Source organism: Mchenga conophoros, linkage group LG4, assembly GCF_057382185.1.
Source record: "Mchenga conophoros isolate Kocher_MC1m ecotype Shallow Benthic linkage group LG4, M_conophoros_male_GT1.1, whole genome shotgun sequence".
NCBI classification, from domain to species: domain Eukaryota; kingdom Metazoa; phylum Chordata; class Actinopteri; order Cichliformes; family Cichlidae; genus Mchenga; species Mchenga conophoros.
The window spans coordinates 31,468,951-31,485,938 of NC_140529.1; the positions used below are offsets into that span (position 1 = coordinate 31,468,951).

At 40.0% G+C, this 16,988-nt stretch overlaps 1 protein-coding gene across 1 annotated transcript; it reads left to right on the forward strand.

Annotated features, from left to right (window-relative positions):
• Positions 1–1,201: 1,201 nt before the first annotated feature.
• Positions 1,202–16,401, forward strand: cavin1a (caveolae associated protein 1a). The gene is made up of 2 exons (XM_085271796.1): positions 1,202–2,045; positions 14,739–16,401. Exons 1-2 carry the CDS (start codon positions 1,545–1,547, stop codon positions 15,501–15,503), a joined length of 1,266 nt encoding a protein of 421 aa, XP_085127922.1. The 5' UTR covers positions 1,202–1,544; the 3' UTR covers positions 15,504–16,401.
• The last annotated feature ends 587 nt before the right edge of the window (positions 16,402–16,988 follow it).

A 16,988-nucleotide genomic window follows, 5' to 3' on the forward strand; every position in this document is an offset into this window, starting at 1 on the left:
GTGGCAGATGGATTCAAATTGTATAGATTTTAGACATTGTGATCTTTAGTGATAGTAGAGATCAATCGGAAGACAGCCTGGAGAGGTGGAGCCATACTCTGGAGACAAGAAGAATTTAAGTCATTATAGAATAGTAATATAGAATACATGTGTGTGAATGAGAGGAAGGCAGGTCTAATGATGAACCTACAATGGGTAAAGGTAGTGAAGGTGGAAGAGTTTAAGTACCTTTTGCAATATATACATTTATATGTGTACAAAATATATTCAGCAATATATAACACAAGCAGAAAATGAAAGGGGAAAGGTTCATTTGCATGAACTTCATCCTGACCTCTGGTGGTCAAAGAGACTCTAAATCTCAGCTCTTACTTTGAACAAACCAACCGGAAGTACTACTGCGCTATTGCACGTGAAATGACAACAGTAGCGTACAACTGTTGTTCCTCCCGGAGACCACTGGAGGGAAGTGAAAGTGAACCACGTTAGTAAATGATTATCTTAATAGTTAAGTTAATAGTATTTGTGTTTTTTGATTAAATATAACGTTTAGGACCAAGTTTAAGTCGCCAAAACTGTCAAAAAAAAAAAAGTCCTCTAATTTCGAGGCTTCTCTGTCCTCCTTACATTGGCTCCCTATAAAGTTTAGGTTTCAATTTATACCGCTTTCTATTAGTGAACTACAAGAGCCATCGATCTCTTAGAACAGCTGATCAGTGCTTGTTGGGGATATCTAAGTCTGCCCTAAGGACAAAAAGAGACCGCTTATGGGACTGTGGCTTGCAATCTATGGAACTTACTGGGAGTGAAGTAGTCTAAGTTAATAATGAGGCTTGTTTACATTTAGTTTTATCTGTTTATACCATTTAAATAGTTGTATCTTAAGTTTTTCCTAAATTGCATTTTTGTTTTTGAAGCACTTCTGTTCTTGAAAAAATTCTATATAAGCTTTACTTACTTACTCTGTTCAGTGTAGCTGTGATTTAAAACTCTTTCAACTGTGTCACATTTCCCCGTGTTGACCAAATGTTTCTTTTTTTGTGATATCACACCTAGTGGCACTCACCTTTCCTTTTTCCCTGAGAGCACTGTTATGTCACTGCAAGAGGTGGAGTCTGGAAGTTCTGCCTTGTACTTGGGGACAGAATAGGGTGGAGCCGCAGCAGCAGGGGGAGCTATGGGTGGAGGCTGGGTGTGAGAAGGGAAATCTGTGACTGGGTGCTTTCACAGGGAGCAGAGGCATTTGACTCAGGGTACACATGCTTGAGCTGTGAGAGGCCCTACTCCCCTTGGCTGGCTGGCATCCCGGAGCAGAGGCAGAGAGAGACAGAGAAAGTTGAATGCGAAAGACTGAGGGTGAAGAGAATTTTAACTGTAAAGCAAACTACAAAGAGGGAAACAAGTGGTAAAGAAAGTTGTCTAAGCGGTAGGAAAGAGAATAAGGGACTAAGTTGAGTTCAGCGTGGCTCCTCTAGATTACTTTTCACCAGGGTATTTTTATCTGTAGTGAGCGTGCAAGCAGTTTGTATTTGGAATTGAGAGCAATGGCTGATACAGGTGTCAAGAAGGAGCATGGAGCCCTTGCAGAAGTGTCTTACGATGATGAAGAGGTCGCTCTGGTGGGTGCCGCCACAGAGCCGGCAGTAGATGACGATGATCCAGCTGAGGCGACCGATCCGGTGCTGGCAACTGGCTCGGGGGGGAAGAGTGAAGCGCAGATGAATGGGGTCATGATTCTGTCTCTGCTCGACAAGATTATCGGGGTGGTAGACCAGATCCAGCAGACCCAGAATGGGCTGGAGGCCCGGCAAGAAGGCATGGAGAAGTCAGTGTCAACCATCCAAGGGGAGCTGTCTAAGTTGTCCAAGAATCACATCGACACCGCCAACACTGTCAACAAAATGCTGGAGAAGGTACGCAAGGTCAGCATCAACGTCAAGACAGTACGCAGCAACCTCGAGAAGCAGGCGGGCCAGATCAAGAAGCTGGAGAGCAACGAGTCTGAGCTGCTCAAGAGACGCAACTTCAAAGTCCTCATCTATCAGGTGAAATGGCATCTATGTGTGTAGGTCATAAAGTAATGAAAATTAAATGATTAATCTATTAGATCTGGCTGTTATAAATATAAATATGTACTTGTTAGAGATGTGTTGCATTTCCCACATCACAAACAAAGGTTGGGAAGAAGTGTGAAATTCACTTGAAAGGCTCTCAGAACTACCTTTAGACCTCATCTCACCAGAGGGAGAGAGACTCACACTGCAGCATGAGTTGACCCTTGTTGGGAAAATGAAAAGCGGACTAACAGTTTTTTTGGGGGATGCAGGATGGCTCGCTCTGTGGTTTCCATGACATAAATGTCTGAATCACTTTTTCCTAAACCCTAAATCAGGCTGTGATGTTTACCAACTATTCATCAGCTTTGCTTTCCACTACTTAGAAGCCGTTGAGTAGTCAGAGGTGCATTTGTCCTTCCACAAGTGAAGGGAAAGCCAGTAGCTGCCATGGAAAATAAAGACAGGTAGTGACCTCTCCCACTCCATGCGATTATCCAGTGAAACCATATAAAGATGAGTGGGTGTAAATAAAAATATAATGCCCATGAAATATGGCATGAAGGGCTACTTGAGACAGAACCAACGCCCCACCCCTAAGTGCCCAGCAAACACATAGTTGGCAAGCTGCTCCCATGTAAGATGAAGATGTCGTTTTTATTGTGAAGATTTCCCAGAAGAGCAGCACACTTAACATTCATGCATTCACGCTGTACAAGTTCACACTTGACCACATAAGTGGTTGAGTGTGAGCACTGGGCCAGGCTCAGTTTTATTTCACGTGGCAAGTGTCAGAAAATATGACATGTGACACTGACCAACTCTTTTTTAGCAAGGCATTTTCTTGTGCTCTTGTGCTGGAATAAATCTCATGACAGCATAAGAAAATTGATTCAGCAGCAGTCACTTTATGCACACAACACCAGAGCATCTGCTTAAAAAACATTAGTAATAGTGAATCTGAGGGCTGCAAGCCTCGCGTGAGTAGAGCTTACTTCAGGCTCTATATTGGCAGGCACAACGTTTTCACATCAGCCTCCCGGGATGTCCACTGTGGGAGCAGGTTACACTACTGGCATCTTGCAGAAATCCAATCATAGATCCTAGACCTTTAAATTACACTGCAAAGCAGGTGCCTCCTGCTGTTTTTGACACTACATGTTGTACTGCAAGCCAGTGTGTAAATTTGGTTGTCTATGTTGCAGGTTCTTTATTTTAATATGTTTGTAAATGTGCAGTTTTCTTTTAAGGAGCTACTAAACTTTTCAAATCAGATTTAAGTAATTTATTTTTGTTTACTTATGATTGCAGACAGAGCATGAATCACCTCTTGCTATTTTCTCACCTGTGACGCACTTATCGCTGGCTGCACTTGATCGTTGTGATATTTTCAAAGCAGTTGTAGGAGCTGGTGATCCCATGTTGCAGTAGCTGTTTTGGGCTCACGCAGTCTATTTATTGCCAGTGAATGGTTGCACTGTGTCCAGTTTAATTGACTGACAGATATTGGCAGCAGTGCAAATTTAAAGCTGGCTCACAGTCAAGTTTCACCACTTTCCACCATCTCCATGTGTGTTAATGTGTTAGAGTGGGAAAAGTTTAAGATTAGAACTAGGTTAAGGATAAGGTAAGGATTACTGTAAACTATGTAGAGGTTAAGTTAGGTATCTGTGGAATTAGTGTCAGGTAGTGTACCAGCGGGTGAGTGTGTGTAAGTGTTGGTGTGTGTGCGTCTGTGCCAATATCCTCGCTAATGTTGGCTTTCAACACTGTCAGTGAAGGCAGAACGTGAATGAGATAAATGAAACTTTTTCAATGTAGGATTTTGTACTTTACTTACTTGCATTAACTACAGGTTATTTTTCTTGTGTCTGTTTTTGCTGTTTGTTATGCGAATAGCCACATAGTCTAGGAGTTCTTGGCCCAAAAGGCTTTGACAGGGATGCTTTAAAATTAAACCTGCAAAGGCGATAGCTTTCAGGATACCCTGGTAACAGAAGGGCGTGACGGTGAAACCAGAGGGGTGGGGAAGCATTCAGCTCTTTACTTGATTAAAGAGCTCAGTGCTTCCTGCTTGGGTTGGCTGTCGTTAAGGAGTAGAGCTGGTCATCTACTAATTAAAAGGTTGGTGGTTTGATCTCTGGCTGCTCAAGTCTGCATGCCCAAGTATCCTTGTGCATGATACCGAGCCCAAAGTTATAAAGGTACAATATTGCATATCACAAATATTTAATAATAAATATAATAATAAAGTATTTAGGCCTAAATATATTTCTGTTGATGAAGTTTCTTGTAACAACACACCTGAGCAAATAAATCACAAAAAGTCCTCATTAACTCCAGAATTGCTCTAATTAAAAAACAGCACTTTCTTTTTTTTAGTTTACAATTTAAACTATATCCCATGGACAACTTATGCACAATTCTGAGGTTGTTTTAGATCCATGTCTGTGAGGGTCTTCCTTTTCTCTCAGCACAAGACACGCCTGGTTAATCTGTAGGCTTCAGATGACCAGTGTTTTCAATGAGCCTCTGTCTTTAACACCCTTTCTGACTGTTGCGTTCGGTATTGCTGCCATTTGTGGATCGCATGTCATATCAAGAGGAGCAACTGTGAGCCCAGGTTTATTTCCTCATCCCCATTAATCTCATGCAGCAGGCATTTGACTATTTTAGTGCTTCCAACCAAGGCACACTTCCTGTTTTTTGTTTGCTGATTGCAGTAGCTGTCAGAGGAAATAAACCCAGAGCCAAGAGATAATTTGATAAATCTAGACTGCAGCTTCTTAATTAAAGCTTTATGGTAGCTGTAATGTTAGAGCTGTAAATATTCTCAATTTTTTGGTGGATTTTTTGGTGGATTCCAGTAATGATGGAGTTTTACTTTTTGAAACACAAAAAGAAATTAGCCTTTCCCAAGCATGATTACTAACAAAGAGCTTTCTTAGCTTCCTGCTTTTTTCCCAGCTCTATGACAATTATAAAAGATTGGTCATAACCAAACAGAGCAGGCATAGCTATGTCAGTTTTATAGGCCTTTAGTTAGCTTAGTCAAGGGTGTGTAGTTTATTTTAACAAGGGACCACATAAGAACTTAAACTGAACTTAGTTCTACTAAGTTTGGGGCCCTTGGGAAATTGCCCACTCCTGGCTTAAACAGTTGCTTTTCAAAACCCTTAAAAGGTCCTACCACTGACTTAGCCCTACACTATATCCTATATGGTCTGCCTAGGCAATACTAGAGGACAAGTATCAAAGACGGGGTCCTGCTGTGTCAACTTCAGTGGATTTAGTGTCATTTGAGGGAAAAGAATAATTAGCATATCTACATGCACAGCAAACCAATCATTATTAATGAGCGCTCTGGCATCTATCAAGTACATACAGTTTAATGTTAATGGAATGGACCGATCATGCATATGTGCATGGTCACTCCCAAAGATTGACCCAGGAAAACATGACATGTACTAGTAGGTATCCAACATTTTGCAAAGTTTTACTTTAAATGTGAAAAGTAACCATGAATTTTAAATTGCTGTAATTCAACCAATCAGATCTCTCTGTGTTTTGTAATGCTCATTATCTATGTAATTATGTGGATTAATCTAGTTTATGCAATATGATATGGGTATGTCAGTCAGAGTGTGAGACAGTACTGCTGTGTGTCTGGAATTAGGGTGTGTTTGGCTGCAGCTCAAGGACAGTGATATCCATGTGGTCAACTCTATCAGGGAGATGTAAGCTTCTCGGTTACAGGCTGCTTATTCCACACTAGCCCCACAGACCTTCCAGAGCTCAAATCGCAGCCAACAAGCCTCACCACCAGCATAAGCCTACTTTTCTCTTATAGCTTTTCACCGTGCCCAGACTGTTTAATAACCCAGTTCAATTTATTCCAAACATAGCGATTCAACCAAAGCTCTTTTGCTCTTTCAGCTCAATAAATCTTTGTTTCTAGGTAGAAAGTGGGTCTCAGGCTCATTAAATACAGGGTTGTTGTGAAGTACTTAGCAGACTCTTGCAGGCAATAGCAACAAACTCTACCAAAAAGCACTCAACCGGCAGCACAAAGTTAGTGTTGTGATTCATCCTGCTGGCATCTCTCTGCCCCTCCTGCCAGCATACTCACTTGTTCTCCTCCCTCCTCAGTTTCTCTCCCTTATCACTCCCCATCAACTCTGCATTAGCCCTTTTTACTCCCACTCAGACTTCTAATCCACATTTAAACGTCATTCACTCCTCTCAGCCTCTCTTCGGTTGGTCTTTCTGTACTCCTCTACCCTGAAAGATCCTGCCGACTCTACGTTTAAGTGTTACAACTTAGCTACAAAGATGAACTCTGTGTGGATACGGTATTCAAAATGCTCATGTTGGTAGTTCCCCTTTTGTGACTTCATGGAGTCAAAATGCTCTTGCTTTAAGCTTTTCTTTGCCAAATTTGGATGTACTCCTCTAATCACTCTCTCTTTCCTTCTCTCACATATTTCGTTGACAACAGGGAACAACTGAGCTCAACCCAATGAGTAACAGTAGCCCTTTTTCATTCTGTTTGGAACTCCTTTTTATTTTTGAGCGTCCTAAGCCATTATCCTTTTGCGGCAAAAATACTGCTTTGTCATCTGTGTATCAGCTGCCGTCCTCTGCTATTGTTCGGGTTGTCTTTCTGTTTTCTTTGCTTTGGTTTATTTTGCAGGAAACAACATAAATATACAAGATTGTGTTGAAAAAGACAGTTATTTAGAACAGTTAAGACTGGCTAAGGACCAGAGGTTGGGTAGGATAATTGGATAAATGTTTGACAAACAAGCATACAGGACATTTCCTCTCTGATCTACTTTTTCAGATCAAGTGTACAGCACGGTGTGGTTTCACCAGAAGCTGAGGTTGGATTTGCTGAGAGTGTTACTCTATCCCTTCCTGTGCTTCTCACGCTAAAGTATACAGTTTATACAGCAGAAAGAGGACCCCTTGCTACTTCAACACGTGAAAACAGTGTACATGTGTATATATATTTTTGAATTAATATATTAAATATGGATGATAATTTTGCCTGTGATTGCTTAAGTTAGCCACTGTGTCAGCTCAGTCTTACACAGCACTTACAGAGAATATGTGATTGACAGGATGTAGTGCACTAGGGAGATTTTGACATAGTGCATAGAGATGTTGTTTAAAGGAAATGGGGCTAGTGTTGTGTTACGCATGAAAACCAAAAAACCCTCACCATTACCTGCGACATCAGTGTGCGTATGTATCAGCATTATCTTTATATCTAATGTTTTCGTGTGAGCTGTTTGCCTTGCTCTGCAAGAGATCATTCTGTGGTGCGTATTTTAAAATAACCATATTTCATGTGTCCTGAATTCAAGCCACAGCTGCCTTCCCATCTCACCAAACATCCCCATCCCACAGCAGCAGACATGATTTACCAGCTGGGGCACTGATCGGGCCACCCCTCAATTTTGTCATTTGTAGTTGTCATCCAGCTTCTTGGCCAGCTAACAGACATGTGTCCTCATACCACATCACAACTTGGTGGAAGCTTCTGATACTCTCTGGGCTGTTTATTCCAAGATTTGTAGGCACTAGGCACACCCTTCATCTACAAGAGCACAGCCAAAAAAAAATAAAGTTGGCCAAATGATATGACTTGGTATATTTAAGGAAACTGTTATGTTGCCTGTTGCTATAAATACACCAGTAGCAATGCAACGAAATGCCATAGTGTCCTATTTCATTGAGTGGGTGTGAGTTTAACAATGTGGAGTACCATTTGATTGATAAATTGAATTACAAATGGCAAATGTGGATGTTTCTCTTTGTATTTCTTGTAATTGTGTATATGCCGTCAATTGTATATAAGATTTGTTCAATCGAAAGCTTTCCTGTTGAATATCATTCACACATCTTTACTGTAAGTGGACACTTCACGACTCCCTGCATATATAGGTGTCTCTTAAAGACATATAGATATGTTTACTATTAATATGACCAAATGTTATTCTTGTAATTTAACATGAGTGCATGTGAAAGTAAGATCTGGACTGTGCAAGCCGACAGTCTAAAGTGCTACAGTCAGGTTTCCCAGTGGTATGTTTCGCTGCTGCTGTGACGGCTTGCTCTTCTTGTCACTGGCATGTGAATTATAGGCTGTCACTCAGCGTGTGCCAGGACACCGTGGGTTTTGTGTACCCTTGGCATTAGATTTTGCATCCACATGGATGTTTTGGATGATTAATCTATAAATAATGGAAACAGTACTTAAATTATGTTAACAGTGTAAGAGGCGAACTTTGAAGGTGAAATGTGCTTGTAAGCTCACATATAAGTACATAATTAAGACTAAGTGTACAATAACATTGATGAGTTACTGAATTGACGGCAATCCCATTTTTAATATGTCATCATCATCATTAATTTGCTGTGAATTAATACTAGAGTCAGTTACTGATTTGGTTGAGTGTTGCGTTAACATGAGTAAAATGCACTTACTTGATTATAACATTACATAATATTATAAAGCAGTAATTGGCTTTTTTTTTTTTGCAGAAAAGAATAAGGTTACAATAATAACACTGTCCCTTAAAGAAGACATGTTCATAGTAGATTATGCAAATGCATGCATACACACACTGAACATTTTAAAATGTGAGATTTGATCATTTCTAAAACTACATCCTATTCTTACCTTGGATATAATACATTTGGATATAATACCATGTTATATAATACGTTTCCAGCACTCTGGCTTTTAGCTCGGACAGGGACGTAAATGGAAAAGTAAATTTTCCATCTTTGCATGAAACTAACCCAGCTGGGATTCCAGTGGTTTCACAGTAATGGATGTGGGAAGGCTGGGCTGGGGAAAAGGGCTTCCCCATTTATAAAATAACAAATTACTGCAAGAGAAAAAAAACAAGAAACTCCCTTCCTGTGGTATAAAATATAACATGGCATTGCCGTATTGACTGCGTGGTATAAAGAAGTCCTCTTTTTTGCAATGAATGTGACTACAGACAGCTGAAGTGGCTGTTTTTGCCCCATAACCCACAGGACACTTTAACAAGATGCCGTCAGGGCAATTTGTGTAAAACGAATAGGGGAGCTTCATGAAACATTGTATTCTTAGTCGCAAACCCCAAACTGCCTGAAGTAGAACGCAGCTAATCTAGTCATCTGTGCATTGCTTGAGCCTTATTTGGGAAAGCGTGGGAGGCCTCAATATTAATGACCAGAGTACATTAATGTCCTTATTTTAACCTCCACACACTCGTTGGGGATCAAAGCATCGTGATTCAGGCCATTGCAACGCTCTAACACACAAACCTTCTACTCTGCTTCTTGTCAATCTTTCATTTAGCCTTTTTCAGTTCTCGGGGGGGGCATACGGGTCAATGAGATCACTCATTGTGAAAGCTAAGTGCACAGCTGCAAGGACTGCTAAGGATCAGACAGCTGCTCCTGTGACTCACTGGAGAGGCCTTTCATCACACTGCCTCAAAAGGATTGGTGTGTGTCTGTTTTTCACTTGAGTAGGTGGATCAGGGTTGTCTGTTTTATTGGCACGGGTTGATTATCTAACAATAGTCCGGCTTGCTACGTACCAAAGGCAACATCAGTAATTAATGAACTGCGTTGGTTTTTTAAATCTGACATTTATCATAGGTGCAAGTAGGGAATAAAAAAAAACCAAATGTTTGCAGTTAATCAAAGCAGAACAAAGCCACAAACACCTTTACATTATGATTACACATACCACAAACTGAAAGCTGCGCAACCACCTTCTAGACACGTGCTGAGCAGAGAACACAGTCACTGTGTTGTGCATGTGCAACACTTCTGACTTTTAATCATCTTGGCTTGACAAAATGATGCTAAAATCTTGTCAGCGACACAATAAGTATGCAAGAATGTTCAACACAGTGGGTTAGTAAGGGTCTTTTAGCAGATAGAGAGACAGCGACATGCCAGCAGCTTTAGTCAGAACGTCTGTTGTCTCAGTATAGTGCTAATTGAGGACACTGTTTCCTCTGTTGTCCTTGGTAACAGACTGTATGAGTCAGACTAGTAACATTAAGCCTCTGACAATTAAAAGGTGCTGCTGTAAAGAGTTTTAATTAAATTATATTTCAGGCAGGTTTTTAACCTTGATTAGAAACATTGTTGTTGAATTTTTCATTAAAAACCAATTTCCTCAAAGCCAGAGGGTTTGATCTCCCACAGGTGTAATGATTCTCAGTGTTTTAATCTTTTCCTGCTTCACTTTTCTGGTTCAACTGTTTTTCCATAATTGATTTAGCTGTTTTCCACCTTTTTCTTTTTCTAGGATTCACGCCATTCGTTGAGTAGAGCGCACTTACTCCGTCACTTTTCCCCTGGAGCTTGTTAGCAAACGCACACAGAAATACAGTGCTCACTTTTCCACAGCGATTAAAGTGGAAGGAGTAAGGAAGGTAACACAGGGACGCAAATGGAATTACTATATTTGTCCTCAAGCTCTTAAGGGGCGTGCACACAGGAAGAGACAAACGGCAATGCTGCAACTGTTAAGGAAATCACTCAAAGTCCTGTACAAAAACTTTGCTGCAGTGGAGTGTTTCGTGTTGAGTGATTCGCTTTTTATGTAAATCAGTGTTAATCTCTCAACTTGTAATCTCGCTCTTAAACCCAGACAGGGTTTATCACAGTTTCCATAGAGTGGGCTGTATCAGGTTTTCAGAATGTAAACAGTGAAACTTTCCCATGAGCCTAGAAAGGCTAATTGAAAATTTTATAAATGTGAAGTGCGACGCAGTACTCAGATTCATCATTATAATTTCTAACAGAGTTATTCTTAGAGCTCACGTAAGCTTGTGACAAATAGATTTGTATATAGCATGTGTTTAAGTCGTAGACTAGGTTTGAGGAATAGCCTTAAATACTGAAATGTTGATCTCTACACTCTAACATGTTGCAACTAGACTTATAGGCTATATCGCAAAAAAGAGGCATCCATATAAAGGGTTTTTTTCTTTGTTTGTCATATATTTATGTTTAGGAACTATCTTAAAACAGACAATCATGGATTGCAGTGTTGGCCAAAATGGAACTGGTCGAGATACACTTTCTAGTTTTAAAAAAAGCAGCTTTTACGGTAAATATTTAGGACAGAACGAGACAAAAATGAATAAAAGAGAATAGAAAATGCTGAAGGAGCAATGCTTTTTTTCTTCATCAGTTTTAAGTAAAACGTTTGTCATTTTTCTCACAAAAGTATTTCGGCCAATGATTTGATTTGCATTACATAGCTCTAGTGAGGTGCAGTATAACAATGTTATGTATGATTTCACCTGTTTCCTGCCAGGCACTGCTGTTTTCCATTGGCTCCACACTTTCTTTTCAAGCGCTCAGTATAGCTTCATGGGAAAAACTGCGAATAACAGTGTCTCTGTTTCTGTCGGCTTACATTGCTCATACTTGCTCTCAGTTACGCCATTTTCATGCCTTTTCTTTGTGTTATGTCAAAAGCACAAGACACAAATAATATAATGTATATATTTGCACATAAAAATTCTGCAGGAAAATCTGAGAAGGGGAGGAGGAGCTGGTGTATACTTTCTAAGGTCACCTAAATAAATTAAATGAATTTAATTAAATGAACACATTTAATTCTGTGTGTGGCTATCATGAAGTGTGTATATAGAAGTTGTCTTATATATGAGGTCACATTTTACAACAGCAAATGGGAATCTGTTGCAGTATTATGTGTTTATGCGTTCAAAAATATATTTAATTATCATCTCATTACTCAGCCCTACTGTGCTCACTGAGCTAACCTGCAAAACATTTGCAGTATATATTTTAGTTTAAGAGGAATATGCTCAGCAACTGCCGAACATGTGCCAATATATTGTTGTAGACATGTCAGTTGTTTGTCCAGCTAAACTTCACCTCACTACCCACCAGAGACAGCATGAGGGGGTGGTTGCTATGGTGATAGAGCGTTGTGTTTATCCGTTGCTGTGTGGGAGGGGAAGGGAGGGAGCTTCTTAGTGGTGCAGTAGTCAGCAGCCAGAGAACAGTACATGGAATCCAGAGAGCGGGAAAGGCCAGCCTAAAATAAACCCACACAGAGTGGGTCGAGCAGGTTTATACTATATACAGTGCTGAATATGGTTGCAATGTCCATTTTATGATAGGATCGCGTGGCAGTATTTGAATGGTGCAGAGATATGTGCTACTGATGTGATCTGACAGCTGTTTGTCTTTTACAAGTTAGGAATAAGAGCTGATAATACAGGTCACGTAATATTTAGTGTTATACTAGTGATATTACAGTTGTTATATTACAGTAGGAAACTATTAATTATCAAAAAACTATAACTTTCAAACCTTAAGCCAACTTAGAGCAGGGATTCTTAAAATTTTGATGACCATGTGACAAGTAAAGGAACCAAAACACAATTTAGGGCCACACAAGAAAAAAAGCCCCTGTGTTTGTAATGTGTTGTTTCAGAATGGCGGTTTATGCTGGTAGCTAATGCTGATGCAGTGTAATTCAGCTTTTAAAGTCTTACTGACCCCTCAATGTACTTTAGATCAGCGGTCCCCAACCCCGGGGCCTCAGACCGGTACCAGTCCGTGAGTCGTTTGGTACCGGGCCGCGAGAGTTGAGGTTCAGGTGTGAAATGTATGGTTTTCAGGGTTTTTATCGGTTTTCAGCGTTATTTTGTTATCGTTTTTATCGTTAACTCGGTTTTCCTGGGTCTTTTCACGTGTGTTATGAATAAATCTTCTTTTTTTCAGTACCGGTACTAGTTTTATTTTGTTGTATTTATCCGCCTTAAAGGCGCCTTAAAGGCACCTTAAAGGCCGGTCCGTGAAAATATTGTCGGGCATAAACCGGTCCATGGTGCAAAAAAGGTTGGGGACCGCTGCTTTAGATGTCACATTTATGCAGCATTTGTCCTATGTACTTGAAGCACTTTATCTACATCACATCAGCAGTCAGTTTAGAATCACAAGTTAACTTAGGAAACCCACACAGGTACAGGGAGAACATGCAAAAAGCAAGAAAGAACAATGAGTATTCTTGCTGTGAAATGACTGAAATGCTATTTACTCCACCATCAAGTTACCTAAATTGTCATTTAAAGTGTGAAAGGGTGACTACTGCCTAGGCAGTATTCGCATTTAGGTGTATGCATTGTAATTATAGCAGCTTATAATAACAGTGGCTGACAAATTATTCCCACCTTATTGAAATGTTTCTTTTTACAATTTTCAAATAAAGATGTGTCGTCCCTCATAGTGGAGATGATAAACAAACCTTTGCTACATGCGAGCAGCGCTGTGTCTGTTTCATCTGAGTCCGTGTTCTGCAGGATAATTATTTGTCTGATTGTGGCTCTTTAGCGGACTGATATTAGACAAAATAGATATGAGGCCTTTTATGCCTCTTAAATTAACTTCAGATGTAAACACTCATTGGTATTTGAACCTAGATGTCAGACTGTGAACATCCTAAATATTCCTAAATATCTAGGTTGGTCTCATGAATTACTGATTTTTTTCATGTGTATCTACAAAGTCAGTGACTATAGTGATGGTGTACTGAGGTGTGGTTCAGCAGGGTGGGTCGACTGATCCCTCTATCAGTAACTGACAGTTGGGGGAATCACATTTCTATCATAGTACTGCTCCTCCCTTTGTGGATATCTGGAATGACACTGTCCTGCCAAACAACATGGAAATGTGGTCTACTTTGTTGACAGATGTAAAATGAAAAAATGTAAGTGCTTTGATTTAAGGTTTTGTTTTTGTTTTATTGTAACTTGTAGGGGGGTATTCAAATAGATGCACATCCAAGTGGTTTGACAGGGTGATACCTTCCCGTGTAGCTTTGCATAGAACAAATACTATGGTCCTGCTTCTGGGCTTATGTATGCAGCAATTTCTGGTCATCTCTGAAACTGCTGCACTTTGCATTATGTGCTAAACCGAAACTATTCTAACCACTAAGTATTTCCAGTGAAATTTAACCACCAGTCTTTATTCTGCATTTTATTATCAACACTTTTGCCGACCAAACACAAGCTGAAATTGTCTACTGAGAGATTTAACTGAAGATTAGGTCTTCAGACTTTTATACAGAAATGATATGTAAGTGGCAGGAAATAAACCTGTGGTTAGATGAACAAATTGTGAGCTTCAGTTTCATTATGACTAAAGTTGCAGATAATATAGGATTCCTTTCAGGTTTTACTAGTGTTTTAAAGACATGCCATATAATACCTATAAATATGCCAGGCTACATTCTTTTATCTTTCATAACTAAAAATTTAAAACCATTTTGTTTGCACAATTTTCAGCATATAAGTGACACCACTAGATGGCACTCCGCACCAGCTGCACACAGTGACATGTTTACACTGACTACTTGATGAGGCATGACTCTGCAGAGTTTCAGGGTGATATTTGCAATTCCGTTGCCCATTATCTTAATTTTGTATAGGTGGTACATTTGAAAACATATTGAAACATATGCTATTTTTACATTATTCATATAATACAATTAATGAAACATCATGTCCATTGAAATGTTTGTAAAAATTGTTGTAAAGCGTGTTTAACTCAGTCTCGCTCACTCTGCTACAGTGGCTTAATGCTCTTCTCTCTTTCTTTCTTTTCTATTTTGTCCCTTAGGACCAAGTGAAGCCACCAAAGGCATCCAAATCCAAGACAGCAGAGGCGGTAGAAAGTAAAACAGCGGAGGGCCTTGAGCAAATCCCTGAAGAGGGACAGGAGGGACTCCCAGACAATCTTAATTCAGATGAAGAGGTGGTGATTGAAGAGGAGCTCATAGAGACTCGTACAAAGCGCCTCCAACGCACCACAAAAGAGCAAGTCGATAACATAAAGAAAGCCTTCTCCAAAGAGAAAATTGAGAAGACCAAACTAAAAACCAAGGAAAACTTGGAGAAGACCAAGCAGAGAACCCGTGAAAACTTGGAGAAGACAAGACAGAGAACCCGTGACAACCTGGAGAAAACTAAGCACAGTCTTGAGAAGAAGATGGGCAAGCTCGGGACCCGCATGACTCCCAACCAGGAGCGCAGGGCAAAGATAAAGAGTTCCAAAGAGAAGATGAAGAAGTCACTCACCCCTGACCACAAGATGTATGCTCGTTCCAAGACCTCCGTGTACCGCGTTCCCCCTTTTACCTTCCATGTTAAGAAGATCCGGGAAGGGGAGGAGGAGGTGGTGCAGAACACGGAGATGGTAGAAGTGAGCGAAGCCGAGGTTCAGCCAGGGGGAGAGGAGAACGGGATGGGTGTGCACGTGGAGGTGGAGGAAGGGGAGCTTGTCAGTGTAGACAGCCCCGAAATAGATACTCTGTTGGAGGTGACTGAAGACTCTGACCTGGTCAGGGTGGATACAGACCACCTAAAGAAAGCCCAAAGTGAATAGAGTCTCGTAGCTCCACGGGGCTGTGAAAGAAATTATATTAAGATGAAGAAGGAAACAGAATACTGATAAATGAATATAATCACAAAGACACAGTAGGGACTTTATAGATGATTACAATCTATGACATCTTATTTGTTTTCTGTTCTCTTTGTATTGTTCCCAACAGGGATAACTTTCATATTTGTTCATATTTAGCACTCAAATAATAGAAAGAAAGACAAAAACAGGAGTTATGTTACAGGCTGACTGGATATGCTACACTTAGAAATTAGAGTATTTGTTGTTTGTTGTTGGTTTGATTAGTTGTGTGGCTAAAAGAAAAACCAAAAAATTGTTGTGATTAAGAGACAATATTTAGTGTGGCATTTGCCTTAACAAATATGGAAAAATGAAGTTCTTGGCAATGTTTGTGTTGTAATGGGTGAACGGTGTAACGGGTGAAGTGATGTGAATGTGTAAAGAAAAATAAATGTAAAAGTTGTAGACGGATTCTTCTACAGAAGAATTAACAGGTGAAGAAAAGATCTGTTGCACTGGACTTAAACTAAGGCGTTTAACTAAACTGTACTCCATATTTCGTAAGATTACAAACATTTTCCCAAATGTTACAATACAGTGTTTCTCATTGTTAAGCACTTAAGTGTGAATGGCTGGAAATAGATGTGCAGTTTCTATTAATATATACTAGGAACCATGAACCTGTGACAAATTCAACTATTACAATGTTTAAATGCATAACACCACACTAAAAAGCAAAATATACTGTTGTATATGTGGGGTGGTAAATTTTTCAGCTGAATTTTCAGCTTTCATTAATATTGAAAAATGAATAACTGAATGAAAATATTAATAAGATTCGGAATGTCACTTTTGCAATAGTAAAAACAGTGTTTAATGAGGATACGGCGTTTGGTGTATCTGAACACGTTCTCACTAAGCTGCACATATTGCACTGCTGCGCAAAGGGGAGATGAAAAAGACTGTATCACCATGGTCACAGCTCATCACACTATTAAAATTTCTCAAAGTAATTACAGACAGAAAAAAAGATGGTCTAGAGAGACGCGAGATGACAGTTTAATGACCGCTGTATGTAATATGGAGAAGCTGAACTATTACAGGAACATCCAAAGCAAAAAACTACGAAAATCTGGTCGTAAATTATACAATTTGGTTGGCATAAGATGGAGAAAACAACCAAGCAGTAATGAATGTAAACTGGTATGGCAATGCACAGTCAGTCTTCTGATTTTGTAAGGCCGAGCATATCGCTCTCCAGACAACAACAAGGTGAATGTATGTCTTCCATTTTGCCTCCCTGGAGACTTGAATGACCTTGATGTGGTGCAGACACACACGCAGAGGCCTACTGTGTAGCATCGACCACCATTAAAGTAATCAATGGGCGGGGAAATACAATTAAGGAGAGTGCTTGGTCAGAGCACTGCACAAACCAGAGAACATTGGGAAAGACAAAGGGGGGGG